Source organism: Tachysurus fulvidraco, chromosome 4 (assembly GCF_022655615.1).
Source record: "Tachysurus fulvidraco isolate hzauxx_2018 chromosome 4, HZAU_PFXX_2.0, whole genome shotgun sequence".
Lineage (NCBI taxonomy): Eukaryota > Metazoa > Chordata > Actinopteri > Siluriformes > Bagridae > Tachysurus > Tachysurus fulvidraco.
Genome location: NC_062521.1, coordinates 12,699,756 through 12,724,127, shown reverse-complemented (window position 1 = coordinate 12,724,127; position 24,372 = coordinate 12,699,756). Strand labels below are relative to the sequence as shown.

The window sequence follows — 24,372 nt, the reverse complement described above, 5'->3', positions numbered from 1 at the left end:
CTACTAGGTGATACTTTGACAAAATTGAGGTGACACTAAATTGAAAGGCAATAGTATTACAGCCAACATTTCTCTACATCCATCCCATGATCCAATTTTCTCTACCACCTTTCCTAAATCTGGTCATAATAGACCTTGAAGCCTCCCCAGGGGGTCTCACAAGGTAAAGGACAGTCAGGACAAGGTGTTACTCTAAGGCAGGGCCCAATCTCTCTCTCTCTCTCTCTCACACACACACACACACACAAACACACACACACACACACACACACACACACACACACACACACACACACACACACACACACACACACACCAATGTTAAGTGGACTATCAGCCTACAATGCAAGTCTTTTGACTAGAGGAGGAAACAGGATAACCTGGAAGACCGCCCTAATGCACAAGGAAAACATGCAATGCTATACAAACAGGTCAGAGGGAGAAATCAAACCCCCAACCCCGGAGGTGCCAAACCCTCCAAATCCATTCCTTTGTGTTTGCCTCTCATGTTTCTTGCATTACTGCTACAAGTAAACCATGACTGACTTGTGACTGACATTGTTCCTATGGCATTCTTACATGTTTACTTGATTTGTCCGGAGTGTAAATGTGAGTGTGACGTTAGTGGATGTTAGTGGCTCGTACCATTGTAAGGGACAGTAGTTCTAGGAGTAACATCCAGGTCTAGAGGAGGTGTGAATGGATATGCCTTGAGTGTAGACACGGCCCACAGCAGCTGCAGACATGACAGCCAGGCCACGTTGTTCCTCATCCTTATCGCCACTCGTTACGCTCAAGGAAGGTGAACACCTCAAATCCACAAACTCCACAATCTTGCACCAAGTCTTGTCTCCACAACAAGGTCCTGCCAATCCTAGCTACCTTGTCATCCTTCAGGACACTTGATCTAAACCAAGAGAAAAACAAAAGGTTAGTGGAGGCAGGAAAAAAGGTTTTGCTGAGGCTGCAGGAGAAACAGATCTGTGGAAAAAACACATCACAGTGAAGCTAAAATCACCTAATGAAAATGTTAAACACAAATTCTTAGAAAGAAATTCTGTAATATCGCAGATTGTTGTGCTCCCTCTGATGTATAAGATTTTAATTCGTATAATGGATGGTTCAATGAGCGCAGATAATCAGTGGGTGCAGAGTCTGAATAACTCTGACCCTGATAATCAGCCCAACTTCTTCTGCACATTCCATGTAAAGTTCTTTCTACACTTCCATGACATGCCTCAGTTAAATACATCCATCATCCGATGAATGATTATTTTTTTTCAATATTACCACAGATTTTCTGCAGATTTGAGTTTTAGGCCAAAACAGTTTACAGGTCACATTTAACCAAAGACATCTTCAATTCATGTGTGCGGAACATCGTTATAGCCCACGGAGAAAGCTCTTTTAGAAAAGTTAGAAAGTTAAGTTAATTAAAAAAACAAACCTCAGCAAGTTTGACTGAATGCAGGAACCTCAGCCAATGACTCGGTGATGTGTTGTGGTTAAAAAAAACTGTCCTGCAATATTTAGTGACTATCAGTCATTTCTCTTCATATGGAACCAATAAGTGAAACTGGTTAGAATGTCATGTGTGTCAATATTGGAAATGCCAAAATTATGATTACCAGATAAATGATTCTATTATGCAGCTCTTAAAGGAATAAATTTTATCTCTCTTTCTAAAATAATAGAATATTTAGTATTTTTACTAGTATTTTTAGAAGTTCCATTAAAGAACAAATTGATTTCATTCCTCAAGCAGCCAGGGGCTACACTAATAAATGATTACATCTAGAAAAAAATCGCTTGAGTGCTAAAATGTCCGTATTATTGAAAATATTGCTGCTACTTTCTCGACCGCATTGATTAATTTCACACCTGCAGTTAGAATCCAAGGCTGCGTCCCAAATGACACAATATCTAAATCTTTGTTAAAGTAGAAATAAACTGTGATATAGTAAATAATAATAATAAGCTTGTGCTTTACAAGTATTCACGTGTTAGGCGGAAAAAAAAACAGCACCGTGACTAGAGCAGCTAATGAGTATTAGAAAAAAAGAGCAAAACTCTCAATACGAGCTTGTCATTGATTTGTCCACAGCTGGGTGGCTGTTACTGTGACTAACCGATTAAACAGCAGCGTCCAAGGATCAACAAACTGTCGCATTGATCTTGTCATCTATTCAGCAAATAAAAGACCAGAAGTTGTATTTATATTGTAGTATCAGACTCCTTCTCCGTGTCCCCTTTGTCTTGTATTCATTCTCAAGTGAGCTCATACACACTCTCAGCTGATTGGATGAGGCTGCTGCCAATCACCATGTAGTCAGACTTCTTCCGCGTTCGAAGGTAAGGCATGATTATGTATGACACATGCAGGTAAATTTTGTGCACCTTCCAATGCTGCACCCATGACACAGCTCTGACTGCGAGTTGCTTTTCCGGATTGTCAGAACGATTCGCAGCAGCTTAAAAACATCCTGATAATGGAAAGGGGGTGTTTTAAACCCCGGATTAATTCATCATAATTGATGAACAAAAAAAAACCCTATGGAATTTAGCTTTTAAAGAGGTACTAGAAGCATGTTTATGAATGCTTAATGGTTACTAAAGAATACACAAATTCTGTGAAGCGCACACACACACGAGATGTGATTTAGAGGGACAGTTGTTCTATGCTCCCACTGTTCCCTTCACCTCTCTCCCCAACATTTTTATACAAACTGTCCTTCCCTTCTATAAACACTCAAGAACACTCCCTCTCTGTCTAAGATAAACACACGCTTGTTCCCATTAAACAAGCTTACGCACGAGATGAGAGCTGTTTTCTTTTCCATCCTAACCTCTATCGCTCCCTAAGAGGCCATGCACCCAGTTCCCTCTAAATCTCGTTCTCCCGAAATCCCACACAACTAAATACAAGCATCTGTGCTGAAACTAAAGACTAGAAAGGCAGAAAGAACTAGAGAGAAATAAATATATATTAAATAAAGAAAGAGAGATAGTAAAGAACGATAGAGAAATAAATATAAACGAAATAGAGAACTAAATAAATAGTAAGAAAGAAAGAGAACATAAAGAAATCAAAGAATAAATAAAGTAAGAAGAAAGAAATAAAGAAATAAAGAAATAAATGAAATAAGAAATAAATGAAAGAAAGTAGAAAGAAAATAAAGTATAAATAAATAAATATAAGAAATAATATAAATAAATATAGAAATAAAGATAAATCTGCATAATAAATTTTAAAGTATAGAGAAATACTAATGATATAGAAAGAAAGTGTGGTAAAAAGAGATAGAAAGAAATAAATAAATCAATAAAAAGAAATAACTAAATATAAATAAAGAAAGAAAGAAAGAAGAAAGAATATAAAGCAATAAAGATATATATATAAACTATCTAAATATATAGATAGTTAAAGTCAATCTATATAACAACTCAATAAAATAATTATATAGATATAGAGCGAAATAAAGATAAATAAAGAAATAAATATAGATAGATCATATGAGAGAAATAAATATAAATCAAGTAAATAAAGATAAATAAATCTAAATAAATAAAAAGAACTAAATAAAATATCTACTATAAATATCTCTCAATCATAACTCAATAAATATCAATAAATCTAAATAACTATAACATCAATAAATATAAATAACTCAATATATAGTAAAAGCAAATGATGCTATAAAGACAATAAATATAACTAAATACTATAAATAAATATACTCAATCAACTCACTAAATAACTTATCATTAATCACTCAACTAAATCACTTCAATCAATTCCACTTCTCACTCACTCACTCACTCTCACTCACTCTCACTCACTCTCACTCACTCACTCACTCTCACTCACTCACTCACTCACTCTCACTCACTCACTCACTCTCACTCACTCACTCTCACTCACTCACTCTCTCTCACCTCACTCTCTCTCACCTCACTCTCTCTCACCTCACTCTCTCTCACTCACTCTCTCTCACTCACTCTCTCTCACTCTCACTCACTCACTCACTCTCACTCACTCACTCACTCTCTCACTCACTCACTCTCTCACTCACTCACTCTCTCACTCACTCTCACTCACTCACTCTCTCTCTCACTCACTCTCACTCACTCTCACTCACACACACACCTGCTGCATTACAGGATTCAGCAACACACAACGCTGAACAGTTACGCTGGTTCAGCTTCGGCTGCTGTGCGTCTCCATGACTACCGCTGGGCTGTCACAGCTGGTTGTGAGTGTGGTGTACAGGTGCGGTGTAACCAGCTTTTAATAACAAGCTGTTGCACAAGCAAAACAGGATGTGACAGGAGCCCAGGAATTTCTAGAACAATCACAACCACTGCCAAAATAACATCTAATCCCTTACTAGAAAGAGCAAAAGCAGTGGAACTGCAGGAACGTGCGTGTCTGCTGCAGACAAACAACTGGGCAGTCGCGACAGCAATTAACTTGTACCACTGTGCAAACATTTGTACCTCTTTCCATCTTATTCCAGGGTTTCTGAATGCTGTGCTTGACCACCAGGGAAGACCTCGTACAAAGCTGATGGTGAGCCTATTGGCATTATGACATTTGTACTGAAGAACATTATAAAGAATGATATGTTTCTAAGAAAAACGTTCATACAAGCTGACAAAATGAATAGTGTAAGGTATGTAGTGCGTATGTTGCAAATAATAAAGACAAAATTCCGTATGTCTAATTTTACTATCTTTGCAAATAGAGTATCCAAAAAGTCCAGACGCAGTCAAGTAGCATGTTTAAATAGAATTATAAGGCTTCCATGTAACATCATTTTTATACTGTTCAATTGGTGCATTTTAAATAAGCTCCTGGTTTAGAACACAACAAATTGTTTTTCCTTCCATGATTTAGACATTTTTGTTATAAACCACTAGCTGTAAACAGTTTGACTGACAGATTTCAGTTTACCAGATTAGGGCATTTCTATCTGCCCATTAATAATGACATTTTCACAGAATATAAAACACAATTTGCAATTTCATGTTTCGAAGCTTTGATGAAACTTCTGTAAGATTTTTACATGTTAGATGTTTACTCACAGCTCATAGTCCTGAGACAATATATCCACAGATCATATCTTGTTGTCTGCCGTGTAGAAGAGGTTTCAAACTGGCTTCCCTACAAACTAGGTGAATAAGCCATTGCAATAATTTGCAGTTACAATATGTCTAGAGAAATCATCATAGAAGTCAGTCCTGAAATAATAAACACAGCACGTGTCTCTCGCACGCCACACTCTCAAACAATCCTAAAGGCAGATAAAGGAGATAAACAGGGTGGAGGAGGAAAAAGAAATTCAGGTGTCAGTATTATAAAAGGCTGCCCACATTCGGTTTCATGCCCAGAGCTATAAAAGCTAAGCACGTGCCCGGAAAGAGGGCAAAAGAGAATGATATGAAAAACTCAACTCCTCTAATGCTTCTAATGTGACATTTCAGATTGTACAGAAGGATACATCAATCTTTCTAAATATGAGAACTTGAAAACCTGAGACCCTGCAAACCTGAGAATACTCCACAGCATTCCACCCTGAGATCATTTCAGCTAGTCATAAAAAAAATACCAGCTTATTACATTGTCATCATCATCATCATCATCATCATCTGGAGCTGCATTAATGAACATTTTATAAAAGTCTCACTAATACTTCAGGATAAATCATGGAAAAAAAAAAATTTGCAAAACATGAACCTGAATCTGAACACCGGTAGCATCTGTTAGCAGCTCAGCTGGTACAAGAACCCAAACGTATGTTCAACCAGCTGTCTGTCGCACTGAATACATCCATCCACACGTCAAAAATGTTAGTCCGCCATCAGCTCATATTAACCGCAGCCACCCTTCAGCTTCAGTCAGTACACCAACATGTTCAACATGTTGAATAGAAGCAGTAAAATAGTAAACTATACTTCATTAATCAAACATATTCAACAATGCCAACATGCTACTTTTTAGAACCTGACGTCTATTGTAGCATGACATAGTTACATTCTAATACATTGATGGATCATTAATATTCTCCCTGAAGCCATATTCCTAAAAAAAAAAAAAACCTCTGAATCAGCTATGGTGAATAATATGATGGCTGACATTATTAACAATGGTAACTTTGACATGTTAAAACTATAACGCTACTGATTAATAAAGCCTTTCTTCACAAGTTAGCATTGTAATGTTGTAATGAAAGCTCTACGTGTCTGACAGTTTCTTTTCTTGCACTTAAAACTGCCTGACAGAAAATAAGCCAGTGTGTTTGCTTGTCTTGCTACTAAACGATCCATGCTTATTTATTGACTCGAGGAGCCTGGGAAGCCTTGTGCTTTTCCCATAAAGGATAGAGAAAGGGACTCTGGTGAGCTATAAATGGAAATAGTGGAGACAAAGAGGTCACATTAGCAATAAATAAATAAATAAGAATGATGTCTTTCTGTTTCTCTCTATGGTGCACTCATAGGCTAAAATAATTACTTCCCAAACATACAGCTCTATTTTCATACACGTTAATTATCTATGAATTAAATTTTGCCCATTTTGGCACATTATGTAGTCAAATAAAGCTGCCTGTGTTTTTTAAAGAAGAAAATAAAATAGAGAATGCAACTAGTGGTGAATTGGCATGATTAAGCCTTGTCCTGTGTGGTTTAAAAAAGGATGACAGAACGGTTGCTTTATGGAGTTATTAAGCTTCAGATGACAATCTTCTATTTTGAGTAACATTTGCATAACGCGAGACAGCAGGGCTGCTTCACATCGCTTTTAGAGCATGTTGAGTTTAACAAGTCTGGATGCATGAAGGTCTGTTTAGTCAGAGAAAACCAGAACCTGCTAAATTTATCTTCTAGGTTTGGTGTGAAGCTCAACCCTACACCAGGAAAATGTTGCAGTGCTGCTGGATATGAGAGCTAATGTTTTCCATAAATTACCTACATACAATTACATAAGTAAAAACCTAAATTGTGCTGACAGTCAGAATATACAGTCACCTAAACAACCTTTGTTAAATATTTTCCAGTGTAAATTCAAGTGTAAATTGTCTTCTCACAAAAAAGAAAAAAAAAATTATTACAGGGATTTCCTACTGTTATGCAGTAAGTACATTTACCACCTCTTAGCGAACTAGGTGTGCTAGAACAAAGAAAACAAATTGTGTATCTGCTCCTGTGTTTGGGAACAAGTCCTCCATCACTCACCAGCACCGGCTGTCTCATCTGCACATGCCTTATCTGCCATAAATGCACTGTTCTCACAACATACTGACAACATTCAGTCAACACGTCAGCTTTCAATTGCATATCTTAAACAGTCGTTCAAAAATGGCAAAAAATAAAACCAAAGAGATGACTAATGTATTCTTGGAAACTGATAAATGTTGCTAGTTTAGTTTTGTACAAGATAAAGACTTCATATCAAGGCCAGCACAATAGCACAGCAGGTAAGTTGCTGCCTAACAGCTCCGGGGTCCGAGATTTAGTCCTGAGCTCGAGTTACTGCCTGTGTGGGGTATCATGTTCTCTCTGTGTCAGTGTGGATTTCCTGTGGGTCCTCTGATTTCCACCCAACCTCCCACCAGGATTAGAAACTCTGAAATGAACAGTTTATGTGTGTTTGTGTGTGTGTGTGTGTGTGTGTGTGTGTGTGTGTATGTGTGTGTGTGTGTGTGTGGGGTGTCCTGTGATGGACTGGTGTCCTCGTATTCCCACCACTCACCCTGTGTTCCGGGAATATTATCTGTATCCGCTTAAAACCCCTGAGCAGTATTAAGTGACAAATTAAACTGATATAGATAGATGGAGTTATTTTATATGCATTCAAACATTTCAAAGCAGGGTATCAGGTCAAATCCTTTAAGTTCTAATCCTAGACCTGTGAAATTTCCTGTTCCCTCAGTGTTTGCATTGTAATTTAACTCACTCAAATATCACTTTGTGTAAAAGTTTCTGCTAAATCAATAATAAAAGCAGGAACACCGCCAGTCTTTTTGTAAATCTTTAAATGCTGCTTGGTGCTGCATGGAAATCCCACAGTACACACAGGAACTAGAGTCAAGCCTGAAATTATTCATACCCCTGGCAAATTCTGACTTAAAGTTACTTTTATTCAACCAGCAAGATTTTTCTTGATTAGAAATGACACAGGCATCTCCCAGAAGATAATAAGACGATGTACAAGAGACATCATTATGGAAAAAAATATTATTCATCTTTTATTTACATTTACATAATGTTTAGACCTGATGCTCATCGTCAGACCCACAAGAGGCAGATCTAACATGCCCAGTGTAAATAATGTCATTATCAAGTTCAGACTGGTTAAGAATTATTTGTTTACCAAATCGAAAAAAAGATAGAGCTAATCAGGGATCATCTATCAAACTACATCGAACACACGTTAACAAATCATGCAACTAACAAACAAAATAAATCTCTGCAGAATGACTACACTGTCATAATAATATGTGCAGTGTATAATAATTATAATTACAGTAATCATTACAGTCTACATTCTCCATCCTGCAGACTTCTCTGTTTGCACTGCAGACTTCTCTGGTGTTTGAACTGCAATCCAGCCTGATCGAGAAGGTAAATAAGACTAAACTCACTTACAGAATCAGTCATCTACAGACTATCTAACTTCATCAATGATTAACTCTATGCCTCTCAACAGAAATACAGGTTAAAGGGCTTGATCGATTATTAACGTGACGAAGGAGGGAAAAACTAGGTAGCTCTACATTTTCAGTTGATTCCAGAGTTACAGTTTGTGTTGTGTTTAGTCATATAGGATCTGTATGGATTACAGGTTACACCAAAATAAACCAGAACAACAACGTTAACAAAAGTTCGTTTCGGGCTAAGACCATGAATTAGAAACTGTGACATGCATAAAATATTCATAACCCTGTTCAGCTTACCTTGCTGTGCTTCGGGTTTATTTTCACTCTTCTATAACAAAAAGTCCAGCCAAATAAAGATCCCGAGATTTGAAGATTTTGAGTAAGTTAAACGGCGACGCGTCTCATGCTGAAGACTCTCTCTCTCTCTCTCTCTCTCTCTCTCACACACTCTCTCTCTCTCTCTCTCACACACTCTCTCTCTCTCTCTCTCTCTCTCTCGCTGAAGACTCTCTCTCTTTCTCTCTCTCTCTCTCTCTCTCTCTCTCTCACACACACACACTCTCTCTCTCTCTCTCACACACACACACTCTCTCTCTCTCTCTCTCTCTCTCTCTCTCGCTGAAGACTCTCTCTCTTTCTCTCTCTCTCTCTCGCTGAAGACTCTCTCTTTCTCTCTCTCAGACTGAAGACTCTCTCTCTCTCTCTCTCTCTCTCAGACTGAAGACTCTCTATCTTTCTCAGGCTGAAGTCTCTCTCTCTCTCAGGCTGAAGTCTCTCTCTCTCAGGCTGAAGATAAACTGTTTCTCTCAGTCTCTTTCTCAGGCTGAAGTCTCTCTCTCTCTCTCTCTCTCTCTCTCTCTCTCTCTCTCTCTCAGGCTGAAGATAAACTGTTTCTCTCTCTCTCTCTCTTTCTCCCTCTCAGGCTCAGACCCAAGCGCCTTCCTATTGGACGCAAAGTGCGCTATCTAGGATGACCATTATCTCATATCCGATACACTAAACACATATTAGCGTCGAAGCTAGCGCTAGTTTAGCTTCAGGCGTGGACGGTTAGTCACTCAGGTAGATAAGCCACGCCCTCTTACGCCCTCTTTCCGCCAGCGCTTAAATAAAGCAGGTGCTCGTTTAAAAGCTTCCCGCGGAAAGACGCATAAAGCAAAGTTATGTTAACTAAAACAGGTAAAACTAACTAAAAATACGAAGATAAGAAAGGGAAAACGCATGAAGTAGGCATGTGGTGAGTTTAGTGATTAACTTTTGTGACTAACTGGACTTTCACAGTATCTTTTCACAGAGAAGAGTGATAATAATAATAAGAGTAATAATAACAGAAGTCTAATATAACAGCCTCACAGAACACCCAGAGAGAATATACTAGTTAAAGTCACTTTTCCTTCTCGCTGGGAGTGATTCCTTTACCTTAGATATTATTTTTTATCTTAAAAAAAGCTGGATATTTACCTTTTGAAATGTGAAGTACACAAATGGTGGACAATAAATACTGTGCTTCTTGTTTTATTAAGTAAATGATGGGTCCTAAACGGTACAAAATATCACCCTATGGTACCACCCCAGTGTAAAGGAAAAATATAAATTAGTACCTTTTTTCTGAGAGTACACACAACTCGATATTAACCATGCACTGGCTGTCCACTTTATTATGTTTACAGATCAGCATGGGGAAGTGTGATCTCTGTGACTAACCCTGACCTGGTTCTTGGTTCTGGGCTGGTTTGAGTATTCTACAAACTGCTGATCTGCTGGGATTTTCACACACAACAGACTAAAATTTACTCTGAATGGTGTAGAAAAGCATCCTGTAAGCAGAGGATCTGCCAGGTGAAACACCATGTCGACTCTTGAGTTGAAAGGAATTCAGCAAATTGTAATCTCTCAAATTGTAATTCAGATAAGCACTATTTACAGTGCTGAGGTGAGCAGAAAAGCATTCATAATGAACACCATATCAAACCTCGAGCACATGAGGTTCCTCTCAGATTCTGGCTTAGAGGAGTGGAACCCCATGTGGAAGTCTACTGTTGTAACCCATCTAGCTCAAGGTTCAATATTTCTGTACGTGTTGAGATGCACTCACCATCAGCTTCATCAAAATCAGATTTATTTGTATAGCACTTTTAACATTGGATATTGCCTCAAAGCAGCTTTACAGAAAATTAACATTAAAATATAACAATATAAAGATTAATATAATGAAACAATATAAAGATTAATATAGTGCAAAAATTCAAGATTAATATTAGATATATTTAAATGTGTTTGTATTTATCTTCAATGAACAAGCCTGAGTTGATTAAGGCGACTGTGGCAAGGAAAAACTCCCTTGGAAACCTTAAGTGGAGCCAGACTCAAAGGGGAACCCATCCTCATTTGGGTGAGTCTGGATGGTCTGATGATAAATATACAGTACGACAAATATTCTATTGATAAGTAGGTTGTCGTCCTCATGATTGTGCCACATAATCAACTAGGATACATTTAAGTAATGTATAAACAGAAAAATAGCTTCTTTCTGTACATACATTCAGTTATAAATTGTTTAGCCAGGAATTATACTGTAACGTTCAATGAATTTTCATGCAATGAAAGTAAACATAAAAAAAACCACAACTATTTGGCCATTAAAAAATATTTTTAATGAAATGTAAAAAGTGCATTACAATTTATTTGTACATGTTGACACCTATGTATCTTGTAAACGGTCATAGAAACAGATAAAAATAAATCCACCTTAACATCTTATTAACAAAGCCATTACAGCCAAATTCCCCAGTAATACATACACACACACACCTCTCAAAAAATTTAAAAATATAAATAAACCTTCAAAGATAGCAGCATAAACAAGAGAAACCCTGTCCCACTGACTGATTAGGATAAAAGCTCCCTCTACAGGGTCGTTATGGCAGTGCATCATGCTTTTTTTATACAAATGTACTATAAAACTTTTGTATCGAAGTGTTCTTTCACTCTCTAGCACAGTGACTTGAACCAAGCAAGTAAGTGCCTGGTACAGTTGTACTGAAAGTACAGAGTAAATATGTGGACAGCTTAAGCTTCCCAAAAGCGTTAAATGAGGAAACTGCTCTCCACACATTCACAAATTTTAATGGCCGCATACTTTGGACACTTTGCGTGACTATTCTATATTTGTATGATGCTGCCCTTTCATATAACATTGGGTATGTTTGTGTGATACAGGAAAGTGGGGGCAACCATGTCCAGATGTCAATAAATGACTATTCATCTAAGATTAGCTCCTTATTTGTTTTCTCTAACGTATCAAACTCAAGCTCATTTTCTCCTTCAAGATCCCCATTTCTATCTAGAGACTCGTCATCTTTAAGAAGCTCTTCTTCTCTTGTAATGAGGTCTTCATCCTCATCACTTTCCACTGACCCTTCAGAACTTCTTCCTAGCAGTTCATCAATTGCATTAAAATCTTTCATCTCATCTGCATCTTTTTCATCCAGGCTTAAAGAGCTTTGATTCTCTTTCATTTCAGAGAAAGCTTCCTGTAACGTTTCAATCTTGTCTTGAATCAGTTCATCACTGTCCTCTAGCTGTTCTTCACTCTCCATCGGTACGTCTTCATTCTCCTCCATGCCCTCGTCCTCCTCTGACTGGACAATAGCAGACTCCTCACTCAATGACTCCTCTGTGTCTTCCAGCTTACCACATTGGCTCTCATTTTTTATGGGCTTTTCATTCTCAGGGAGAGGTTTCCAGAAATCAAATGCCTGGGTTAAAAACAAAGGAAGTTAAAAAAAAAAAAAATGAGTTCAGTGATCTGGATCATACAAGAATGTCTAAAATCACAGATACACCTGACTGATGGCCCAGTATTACAATGACAGCAATCAGTTTTAGCTGTGTCTGGGTAGTTTTCTGACTCCTCACAGTTAGATTTGAGTGCTGTCTGGCCACCTCACTGCTTACAATAAAATAAAATGCAGCTCCTTAAGAAGACTATCTGCACAATAAATCAGTGTAGTGAGCTTTGGTACCCTGGTAATCAAGGATACATGAAAACTGGAATATCAGACAAAAAAAATACATTTAAATACATAAATAGATTATACCTCATTGGATCTTGATCTTTTGAGAAGCACCTGCCATTTGGTGTATATTCTAGCAACAAAATCTTTTACCTGCAAATAACAAAAATATATTATTATGATTTTTTTTATGTTATTGTTTTTTAATTGACGGTCTGTAGCTAGAGGGATAATTTTTGGAAGTTTATAGATATTATGTACCTTACTCCTGTAAAGCATTTTCTCACTCTCCCTGATGTCGCACTTAACGTGTTTCTCTAGTTCAGCACACAGTAGCAGCAGCTCATTCTGAATGACAGACAGATAGACAGACACTGTGTATAATTGCTAAACTAAAACTCAGGGAACACAGGGAAGTACTGTGTTTTTGTCAAAGTCCATATTATCAAAACTATTAACTATACACACATTCTTAGTTACCAAAACCAAAATGGCAGCCTGTGAGTAAGGCTACTATTACTTTTTCAACATCAATAGACAAGCAATTACTGTTTACAGGGTCTTACTGCTGAAAAGAAACAGAACTGCTATTTCACTATGGTATTCAAATCTGACCTTGAGCTCTTACAATGCAGAGAACACATAAAATTCACAGAATTTCACCCTTCCACCCACAGACCATCCACTAACATACAAATCGTATGAACATCGTATAAACTATAACTTATTTCAGAAAATAAAAAGAAATAAGAAAAAAAAATAAGAAAAGAAAAAATTCTTTTTCTTTTAAAAAGAAAAACGTCTTTAGGGTATGTAAGCAACAGAGAGAGACAAAGTGTATCGGTCTTTCCTGACAGCACTATTTAGTGTCTCATTAATACACACACAAAGACATACTGAACAGAAAGGTCACACTTACTCTCTGATTTTGGGGCAAAAATTCAAAATTGGAGGCTTCGTTTGTCAAAGCCAAAAGGCTGTAGCAGAGATAATAAGCCTAAAAAAAAGTAGCACATCATGCATACAAAATGTAGAAAATCCATTATCACAAATTAAAAAGAGACAAATTCTGTGTGCTCAGTGTGCTGCAAATCAAGGTTATTCTAGACAGCATAAATAAATATAAAACATACAAGTTAACCGCTATGTAAGTGAAATTTGAAAAAATGAAGACACTTTTATATTCTGAAGACAAGTGTAATGCAGCCCACATGCTCCCAGTTCACCTGTTGGTCTGGAGTGGTGGCACAGTCATCAGTGTCCTGTGGCTCTGTGGTATTTGCAGCCATTAAGCCCTTTAACAGCAAAGAGGGACGCATTCGAGGTAGGTAACATCTCAGATCAGACAACTGTGGACAGGACAAAAATGCAAGCGTATGTCTTGTTTCCTCTTGGTATAATTTGGTAAAGTTAGTCAGATCAAATCTTAAAGATTTTATCTAACCACAATATAACAAAATTCTTCTAACCTGAAATTCGATGCATGAGGGCGTATAAGTGCATCGGTGGTTTAACAGTTTAGAGATGACCGACAGGCTCACGTGTCTCCTTAATTGCCTTCATAGTGAGAATATAAATATTTAAATATGTTAAACAATGTAATCAGAGCATACTTATTTTCATAGAAAGACAATACTCACTTTCCTCGGACGCTATGAGGTAGAAGCTGTACCAGACGTCTGAGGTTGTGGTGATCCTCACTCAGATTGGTAAAGGCCTGGCAAACCTGAGACAACTGCACATAAAGAAGAGAAAACCACAGTGAGCAATGAGTCAGAAAAGTATGTGGGATGTGTTTATCAGTATATACAGTAAATGCTTACAAAGTGAAACAAGATCAAAGTGTAACAAAAGGCTTTACATTGCTGGAATTAGGACTTTATATGCTACCACCACTGCTTCCCACATAGTGAGGGTACTCTGGCACTGTGCTCAGGTATACTCAACTCAAAAGTATAATGTCTCCTTTATAGCAATGTGCATGCTTTTCAGTCTGCAGCATGGGGTCAAGGAAAGGAAGAGAGCGAGTGAATGTGCACAAAAGTGAGAGAAAGAGAGCGAGAGAGAGAGAGCGAGGGAAAGAGAAATTTATTTTTTTTGCCAGTTTACATTCCAATCAGCTGTATTCATCTCACTCATTTTTTGTAAAGTACACAAAATATCAAACAGAGGCCAGTCCACTAACATACTTTAATATTGTTTTAAAACATTAGCATGGGTTTATCGAGCATTATTATTCATTTTTTAAACATAATGACAAATAAATGCAGAAGTTATTCCACTACGTGTTATTTAAAGGTGGGATCTCCGTTGTTTGAAAGCCAATGTTGACATTTGAAATCACCAAAACAAACACGCCCCTAACCCAAATGGGTCCCAACCCTGTATTGATAGCTCCGCCCACGGTTATGTATGTAATCGTAGTAATGTAGAGAGGCAGCTACAACCCAATTTTCCTCAAAATCAGCTTTCCTCCACAGTGGACAATATACACAAGTCTCTATGTGCGGACGACTGAGAGACAGAATCCAAGGGACCGTCTGCAAAGTGCAAAACCCGAAAAGCGAATACTAAAAAACAGTCAATAACTTTACTGTAATACACTGTACTGTCACCAAATTCAGCTCACACATCACTGATGTCCTGATAGTTATACTACAACACTTATTTGGGGGAAATGTCATTTTTAATACATACGGCCAACTTTACTTCATATTTAATATGCGGCCAACTTTACTCAAGTCCCTCGGCGTCCCATTGCAGGCCTTATCGCTCCTTCTGTTCTCTCCAGTGCTGGAAAGCTGATCCTATATTAACACAGGTCCTACTTCTTGTCTTTTCGTAAGCCTTTCTCTTTCTTTCTTTGTTTTTATCCTCCATGTCAATGTTTCAATCGCTTTCTGCAAATGTCACACATGCGCACTGAACTCTCTCTCCGCCCATATTGACAAGACACGCCCCTTTCTGCTCACTGGCTACATGTTAGTTTTGTTTTTGTTTTGTTTGCCGGCCCTACCTTTAAATATTCTTTGTATGTTCTTGCTGTCAACAATGTAAATAAAGAGGAAATATAGCAAAAAAGATCTATAATAGTGGTGGTGTCTGTTCCGGGAGTCTAAATGACAGGTGAGCTAAAAAGAGTTGAATGTGTGGATGAGAACGGGGAAAAGGGGCATCTAATCCAATCTAAATGTATATAATTATGTTAACAAATATCTTGTTCAGGGACATTGTCTAACCTGTATTTCCCATTGTGTCATGTTGTTGAGGAGGTGCTGTATCAGGCAGCTGAGGTCTCCAGTGGGCAGCAGCTGCAAACGTGTTTCCAGACTAACTCTACACACCACTGTCAACATCAACAACAGCTCCTCGTCACGGTACACCTTTGGACACAAGGCTGCACATAGTGCCATGTACTAGCCGAGAAAATTCACACAAACACGGTATCAATCAACACAATCACATCATGGAAATCTAAAAACATACAAATCATAATGTATTTTTTCTGAAAAATTACCTTGATAATGTTCTCAAAATTGTGCTCTGGAAATGCATCACGTTCTTTCTCACTTCTTGTAACATCAGGCTTGATTTCCAAACTCTCACTAGCAAAGAACGTTAAAAATTAACAGTAAGTGAAGTGATGGCGGGCATGTGTGTGTGTGTGTGTGTGTGTGTGTGTGTGTGTGTGTGTGTGTGTGTGTGTGTGTGTGTGTGTGTGTGTGTGTTGGATGTTGAATGAAGCAGAGGTTCAGTACTCACAGCAGATCTCCCTCTGTGAAAGAGGGTTGTAGAGCCTCCAATGGAAACAAACTGACAAATGATGCACCCATGTTCAGAAAGACTAGAGCAACATCCTGTATAGTGGGCACCCATACCTCGAACTTCTTATTGCTTTTCTCCACTACAACACACGAACAGCAGAAACTGTAAATACACCAACTACTGTAGTAGCACAGAGTAACTTTGAGGCACATGATAGCATACCTATTTGTTGAGCAGCGGATAAGGCAATAGACGTCAAGGCCTGAAGAATCTGTGCACAGACGATTGGGTTCGGGTGCACTGACATCATCTGTCATTTAATTCGAAAATCAAATTTACTGCAAAAATACAGAACGGCACAAACAACCTATCCATCTAAACAAAGAAACTATCCAAGATATAATTCCATCTCATTCATGAGAGAAGAATCACAAGATTATGAGATAAAAATACCTTCTTTTCCTTAATAAAATACACCATTCATATAGGACATGTACATCACAACTTTTAATGCTTATTCTGTTATTTTGTGTTTACATCACATAGGTTAAACATTAATGGACAGAAATAAATAACTGCTCTTCAAGTAAGCAAAGCTTGAGTATTTTATTAATATGTGAGCATAGTGATTCGGTTTAATGGGCGTAAATCCCGGGGGGACGGAGGGGAGATGTCCCCCCACCCACCCATCCGAGACTTGTCCTCCACAAAAAAATTATAAAAAAAAATTGCACTCTCTATTGTGAAAAATATATGTATGTATACCTAAATAATTGTGTAAGTAGAAAAAAAACAAATGCAAAAAATGCATTTAGAAACAGTTGAGTTCCCCCTCCCCTTCCTCACAGTGGTTTGACCCACTGCCTGTTTTCCCAGTTCATCTCACGTACTCTGCACACGCGAGTCAGGTGTGTGGCTGCGGCTCAATTAATGTTCAGCTCCATTAAGTAGGGGATTTTATTCACTTTAAATAAAGCGATTCCCTTTAATGCAGACTCATTCATAAATTAGTTGCGACAAAAATGCTGATTACCAATGTAATTTTCCATGAATCTGCAATAGCTTGTTGCATAGAGCACTGTAACTAACACGCCAAAGCCTTTTTGTTGTTTTTATAGAGCAGTTACTGTAAATTGACTATTTAATAATTTTGATACTTAATTTCTATATATTTTTCACAATAACAGTCATGTTTATATTTTATTGTATGTTGATGGCTTAACTGTAAACAACACAAACAATGCAATAAATAGTTTTGAAGAAAAATCTGCTTCGTCATTGAACCTGAGAAAAACATTGAAAATAACCATAATGACGCAGTCTCCGTGCTACAATAATAATAGCAACGTTTTTCACTGTGCGAACATGTCTTTGTAAGTACAATTAGACTGTATTATTTATGTCCCCCTTCAAAAATTGCTCATGAGAAATTTTACATTTATTGCCCAACCCCTTACTGTTAAATGAAATTTACGCCCATGACCCTGTGACTCTGTATGAAATGCTATGTGTGTATCTAAAATATGCTGTGATGTAGAACTCCTTACCTGAAACAGCCAGCAGGTGACCTGAGGCTGGCAGGGGGAAGATGAGTAGGCTCTTCTAAACAAGCCTGCACTCAGCAGTGGCAGAAGCTGCTCTAAAGGCGCTCTGCACAGAGAGAAACATGCATTCAGCACAAAGTAGACTCGTTGGCCATTTCCCTCTTAGACCGTCATATTAAGCGGTGTGGAATAAGAAAAGAAGCTTTTCCATCTACTCTTATAAAGCTTTTATTTTACATATGTAGGTTTTGATCTTACTGTAGCAGAGTCTTCTGCGCTCTGTTGTTTGGGGTAATACCCGTCTTCCTCAAGTCCAGACTATGATGGTCGAAGAGTCGGCCAGAGTTGGTGAGAGTGAACACTTCCTCTCCAGGGTGGATGTCTCTTATGACGCATGATGTAACCGAGAATCTTTGTAAGAATTCCCTATAGACAAAAGACAGATAACAATTTGCATAACTGTTTCAAACTCCTCAAAGTGAAAACACCATCAAAAAAATTACCTTTGCTCATGGGAAAGTTCTTCTTCTTCATTTTCATCTTCTTCCTCTAGTTTCAACAGGTCTTCTTTACAAGCTTGAAGCAGCTGCATTTCACGCTCCTTAGATCTATAAATGTCAAGGAAATGAAATAAAGTAGGAACTACGAATGCCATGCGACTTTTTGCCTGGCGAATTAGAATGGGCTTGCTTATACGTCGACGTGTATGGTTAGCAATCGTGTACAAAGCATTTCCTGACTTACTTTCTATTCTGCTCCTTCTCCTTCAGCATTTGCTCCAGTGTATTCTTATAACTTGCAGCCTTATTTTTACAATCCTCTGGCTAAAAGAAAATTGCAGATCATTAAATAGGATATGCTGTCTCAAAATGTTGTCCTAAATAATACGGCTGTCCTATATATGGAACATGGGTAACTTTTTTGACTATATAAATTGACATTCCAAAAATGTGAATATGTGTGAAAAGATCATTTCAGGAAATAGCAAACATTCAGAGTGCAATTTGTTAAACAAAGTAACCAAAATCACAAACTCTTTAAACCTAGCAATTTTAAAATTGTAAATTCACATCTGCAAAACAGAAGCTAAAGCTAACATGCCTGAATGCTGGTACAAGAGGCAGAAATTTATAAATTGACAGGCGACATGACTGGCTTGAAAGGTTGAATGTTGGTAGTTCATATAATTTAGATTTTTCTCCAATTTGCTGTTATAGGGTATTCATTCATTATAGTTTAATTCTTCTGAACAGATATTTTACAGATTTCTAAAATGTATAAAGATCTTTTTATGAACTGAAAAAAAACGTCGACTGCTGCCTTTACAGCTTGAGTGATTTTTCTTCAGTTCATCTTTTAGTTGTTAATATGTTTAAAAGGGGTGTTGAAGCGAGCTTACAGCAACTTTAACGTCTGGAGTGCTGGGCTCAGAGAATGTCATCTTCTCTGGAGTCACAGGCACACGTGTGCTGCGTGCAAAGATATCCTTCAAAGGCAGCAGTTGATCCTCCTCACTACTATGGCTGCTGCTGAGGCTGAGAACACAGGTATCCAACAACTCATCCTCCTCAAACTCCAAATCTAGAGGATCATGCCATACCAAGCCAACATCCTTCTTAAATCTGGTAATAGTCTTTGAATTGTGTGAGTCCGTGACATCCAGAGAGCTGGGTGAAGTTATATCTGATTGCTGGATAGGACAGCTGATCTCAAGGCTATCCGTAAGGACTGGCAAAGAGCTTGAGTGTGAGGAGACGGGTGAACCGCCTTCTTCCTGTTTTTTGCTGGTATGTGAAGCACAAGGGTCAGCAGTGGCCGAGTTGCCTCTAAGGCATTTATTTTCAGTAGATCTTCTCATCTCTTTTTTATGACCTGTTCCATGGCCCGTAGTCATCGGAGTTGCTGTCTGGAGTTTATGGCTTTCTGTCCATGGTTTGGCTACACTGTTTGAGGTCTTTATCCTGTCTTCAGTATAGTTATTTAACTTTGGGGAGCATTTCTCCTTTAGAGTCAGCACAGGCCCATCAAATTCCTTTAAGAAGGCACGCTTAATATATTTTGGTGGCGAGCAGGAAATGGAAGAACTAGAAGATAATGAGTAATGTTCAACATCATCTTGACACAGTCTCTTGCTCTCCCCATGTCTTTCTGCGATGGATTCTCTTCGTCTCTTCAAGGACAGAGATTTGTCACCTGTTATAAAAAAAAAAAAAAAAAAAAATAGACCAAATGCAGAGAAGTCAGATTAACAAAGATGTGCACTCTGTCCCAGATGGTATCTTACTCTCTGTTTCTCTTCAACCCCCTATTTTTTATTTAAACCATATTCTCATATAAAATGAATTTTGGGTAGTTTCTGCCCTATGGTGTAAGAACATATATTTTCCAAATTGCTTTCAGAAAACTCTTCAACTAGTACTCCATATAATATATAGGCGATAGTTAGAATAGTTTAAAATAATTAAATATTGTATTGCTTTGGAATATACAGTAACATATAAATTTATATTTGGACACTGGGAGGGAACCGGAAGAAACTCATGCTAACAAAGTTGAAATCCTCATGCAGTAACTTCATGCAGTGTCAAACTGTAAGAGCTTAGAAGAGACATACCTGGTACAGTTCCCTGGTGCTGCACATGTTCTCCCTACAGCACAACAGGGTTAAAATCATGACCATATTAAAAGATGCACGGTCATATCCATGTCATCAAGTTGAAATAATTATTTTTGACAAGATTACTCAGAAATCTTTCTAACCTGGCTAAGGGAAAATGAGCTGTGATCCCAATCAACCGGTTTGTCCATCTTTTCAACGAACTGCTGGCTCTGCTGATTCACACCTCTTTCGAAATGCTGTCTTTTCTGAGAGTTTGGTGGAGCTGATGCTTTGTGGCTCTCAGAAATGTTAGAGGAAATGAGAGGAGGCTGCACAGAAGGCATCTTATGTGGAGTATTCCCCGACTGCGCAACAGGCTTTGCAACCTAAATATCACAGATTAGACTTAACTGTTAAAAGGTTTTTAATGCTGCTTTTACATACAATATAGAAAATATTGAATAGAAACGCTGAGATAGTAATAAAAGATTTTATAGCTATAGTTTATGGTCTTTACTAAGGGAAACAATGCAAGAAGTGTAATATATAAAAACAGATATAGATTTTCTGATATCTGAAGAATATCTGAATCTTTTAGTTACCTTCAAATTCTCATTCAGCTGCTTAAAGAAAGCAAGGGCAAATTCTCTCTCTTTGACATATGAACCCTGCCTTTGTAAAGGAGCATCTTTTTTACCTGTAGACTGACATGATCTTTCATTGGTTATGTAGTTGTCATTGTTGTTGTTAAATAGTACTTTTCTCATTGATGCATTGTAATTAGAGAGACTCTCTTGGTCTCCTGCAAAGGTCTTTTTGGCATCTGAAGGTATTTCTACAGCAGCTCTATTCTTCCTTTCTAGCACAGATTTATGAGGAGGTATACATTGTGAGAATGGGTTTAAAGGTTTCAGAGTGTGTGCATGTTTTTTATTTGTCTCCTGAGATGAGCACTGTGGAACTGGGCGAGCTCTTCCTCTATCATCATCTCTGTGATGTAATGGACGACCGAGTGGAATTATGTCTTTCACTAGAATAGAACAAAGAGAAGAAGGAGTTATGTTTGTGCTATTCATGTGTTAGGCATTAGCTAAAGGAAGCACCATGCTACCCAGAAAACCCGGCACCAAATGACCCAGCCTGAATATCAGTAATGATGAAGTTCTTAGATTTATATCTAACAGCTCAACTTTGAGGATATACCCAGCCACCAAAGAAGCATACTCTTGCCATGACCAAAAGCTCAGGGTTAGAGATTTCACGGACAGCATCACCTCCCAGTAGTCACCATATACATTTTGCGGCCATGAGCTGATACACAAATGATGCATGCTGCACAATAGATGTTACTCAATTAACTACATGTAAGGTAGAACAAGTAATGAACTAAACAGCCTTTCAGGTATGTGCAACACTGAAGTGCATCTCTCACCCATAGAGGTGATGTGCTGCCTGAGGTTATTTTGCATTTTAAATTTGAAGGAAGGAAAGACGGTGTCCTTAGAGGTCTTCTAAAACATCTAGACAAAAACAAAGGCATGTGAGCATGAGAAAATCTTTTGCATCTTATTTAATATCTGACAGAAACCCTTTTGGATAGATCATTGATGTAACTCAACATTGTCATGTGCACCAGGTATATATATAAGATATATACAACTGGTTATATACAAGATAGATATACATAGTTTTATATATATAAAATTTCCTATTAAATGCTCTGACGATTCAGGTTTAAAATGGGCTTTAAGGTTTGACAATTGGGTGAGTACTGTCTCAGTACATCTGTACTGGTCCACTATCTAAAACACAGCTGACCAATTATACTTTTTTATTCACTGATACAAGAGATTAAACAAACACTGGTACAAACTGTGCTGATCAACAGATTATCTACAGTCATGCAGTTAACAATCCACAGAGGATGTGGCATTATTTAATTCAGCACCACAAGTAAGTGTGTGTGTGTGTGTGTGTGTGTTGCATAAGCAAAAATTCCCTAAGCGCACAAAGCCAGCAGTCTGTCCTTTAATTCATCACCTTTTTATAGACAGTTTACTCCTGTTATGCTTTTATAGACATAAATGCAATTAAAGTTACATTTTATTATTTACTTAGAAACAGTCTGGTTACTGTTAATATTTCATCTGTGTGTGTGTGCACTTTGAATGGGTTAAATGCAGAGAACAGTATGGGTCACCATACTTAGCCGTATGTCACGTCACATGGTGTCATTTATTGAAGGGCTGGGAAATATAATATGATGATGATGATATATCAATTGTTGTATATGATGTCAGACTGTACTTTTGTGTGTATCATGACATAATTTGTTAACATTTTGTGCCTTTTATCTAACTGATTTGATGTCAAAGTTGTGCACAGATTTAATCGTTGTATACATGTTAACATCTAATTTCCTTATTAGATTTCAACATTTTAGTGTTTTATAAATGCAGAAAAAAACAGGATTTGGTTCATGATATAATGGGTGTCAAAGTAATGTCTAATAGTATTGTGATATATTTTGGGCATATCTCCTACATACTTTTCTGAACAAATTATATGAACAGTCAAAGCTTCCAATGTTAAAAATGCCTTTTGCAGAAGCCAGTCATTTTGGCCCAACAGATTATACTGTATAATAAACATTAATGATGTGATGTAATGAAACATTTGTTCATCAACACATTAAGATGAGATTTTAAAGGGGAAATGAGTGAAAAACTTGTCTACAGTTTAGTTAAACTCTCTACAGACAGCACAGCCACTACAGACATCTGTCTGTCTATCTATCTATCTATCTATCTATCTGTCTGTCTATTTATGTGCTGTAGCTATGATGTCATCCAGGTCACTTACACGCCCCTCTGTCATCGTCAGACATAAATAAATATAACATTTGAGCCCAGAAATAATGTATTCACCTTTACTTAGAACACATAGCTACGAATTTTACACTTAGCATTTACTGAGCACGTTCAGGTAAAGTTACAGTAAATATTCTACCCGGTAGTAAACAAATAATTCTGTACTTTTCTATAGTTGCAGTAAAGTGTTAGCTGACAGCACAGGTTTAGCAGGTTAACTAATGATCCATTTTAGTTTTTAGATATCGCAGCCCGTTACAAATAATGTTTTGTTAAATTACATTAAACAGGAGGCTTGATGATCACTTTTTAGCAGCTTAAACAGTACTTGATAAAGAATACAGAGTGCTTCCGGCTATGTAAACATTAGCTAGTTTGGGTTAGCCGCTAGGTACTGGCTACACAGGCTAGCTAGTCCCTCTAGATACGTTTGTTTTAATGACAAAATTAAATGAGTACCTTGACTACATTCTCGTGTCTGAATGAAGGTCAGCAATAGTTATTTTCCAAACGTACAAGTGAATGACATCTTTATAAAACGTGATAATTTCGCCCCCACTCTAAGAAGCCGCCATCTGAGAGTGGGCGGAGTCAGGCAAATCATTTCCGTTTCAATGTTCCAAGTCCCGCCTCATGCGTGGATTGGCTACAAATAAGCAGTATGCCGATAGGACGGTTAGAACGTCCTTCATATCACAGTTGTCATGGTGCCCTGTTTGTTTCAGAGGATGTCCCTGGTATTATTTATTGACATGTTGGACTCAAACTTAATACAGTACGTTTCAGAAGAGCACAGGACATCGTCCACAATGCAATAATGAGTGACTACATCACAGCTGTGCTCAAATGTTTGCATACCTTGAGAAGGCAAAAAAAAAAAAATTACATTTTTATAAGACTCAATTTAATATGTAAGGA

General features: G+C 37.6%; 2 protein-coding genes across 6 annotated transcripts in view; both read right to left on the bottom strand.

The window, feature by feature from the left end:
• The window catches only part of sema4ga (sema domain, immunoglobulin domain (Ig), transmembrane domain (TM) and short cytoplasmic domain, (semaphorin) 4Ga), a 29,080-nt gene extending 19,920 nt beyond the window's left edge, over positions 1–9,160 (bottom strand). The window contains exons 1-2 of one of the 2 annotated variants that reach the window (XM_027141936.2): positions 8,958–9,160; positions 646–907 (exon numbers count right to left, since the gene is read on the bottom strand). In XM_027141936.2, coding sequence (XP_026997737.2) covers positions 646–772 — 127 coding nt within the window. In that variant the 5' untranslated portion in view covers positions 773–907; positions 8,958–9,160. Of the gene's footprint in view, positions 1–645; positions 908–5,085; positions 5,299–8,957 lie in introns of those variants that run through there. The other variant, XM_047812311.1, reaches the window with a different exon arrangement.
• A 2,131-nt stretch (positions 9,161–11,291) lies between these two features.
• On the bottom strand, positions 11,292–24,056 carry slf2 (SMC5-SMC6 complex localization factor 2). Of its 4 annotated transcripts, XM_027142088.2 has the most exons (21): positions 23,914–24,056; positions 22,017–22,104; positions 21,187–21,614; positions 20,746–20,970; positions 20,600–20,633; positions 19,385–20,178; positions 18,730–18,809; positions 18,489–18,593; positions 18,244–18,411; positions 17,989–18,091; positions 16,664–16,751; positions 16,439–16,580; positions 16,194–16,281; positions 15,916–16,092; positions 14,317–14,411; positions 14,146–14,233; positions 13,903–14,025; positions 13,596–13,673; positions 12,938–13,024; positions 12,761–12,829; positions 11,292–12,418 (listed from the first exon to the last, which is right to left on the bottom strand). In XM_027142088.2, exons 2-21 carry the CDS (start codon positions 22,051–22,053, stop codon positions 11,918–11,920), a joined length of 3,510 nt encoding a protein of 1,169 aa, XP_026997889.1. In that variant the 5' UTR covers positions 22,054–22,104; positions 23,914–24,056; the 3' UTR covers positions 11,292–11,917. The 4 variants fall into 4 exon arrangements, with proteins under 4 accessions (XP_026997889.1, XP_026997888.1, XP_047668572.1 ...); XM_027142087.2 differs by having other exon boundaries at positions 21,187–22,104; positions 23,914–24,035; XM_047812616.1 differs by lacking the exon at positions 23,914–24,056 and having other exon boundaries at positions 21,187–21,916; positions 22,017–22,110.
• Between the last annotated feature and the right edge of the window lie 316 nt (positions 24,057–24,372).

Bases quoted from the DNA above. Each gene is read 5' to 3' on its own strand.
- slf2 (XM_027142087.2), bottom strand. From the start codon at position 21,660: ATGAATAGCACAAACATAACTCCTTCTTCTCTTTGTTCTATTCTAGTG. The intron at 18,092-18,243 runs GTAAGATCAAAA...CTCTCTGTGCAG, and splicing joins GCGCAGAAGACTCTGCTACA to AGCGCCTTTAGAGCAGCTTC. The intron at 13,025-13,595 runs GTAAGTGTGACC...TCTGTCATTCAG, and splicing joins TTTTGCCCCAAAATCAGAGA to AATGAGCTGCTGCTACTGTG.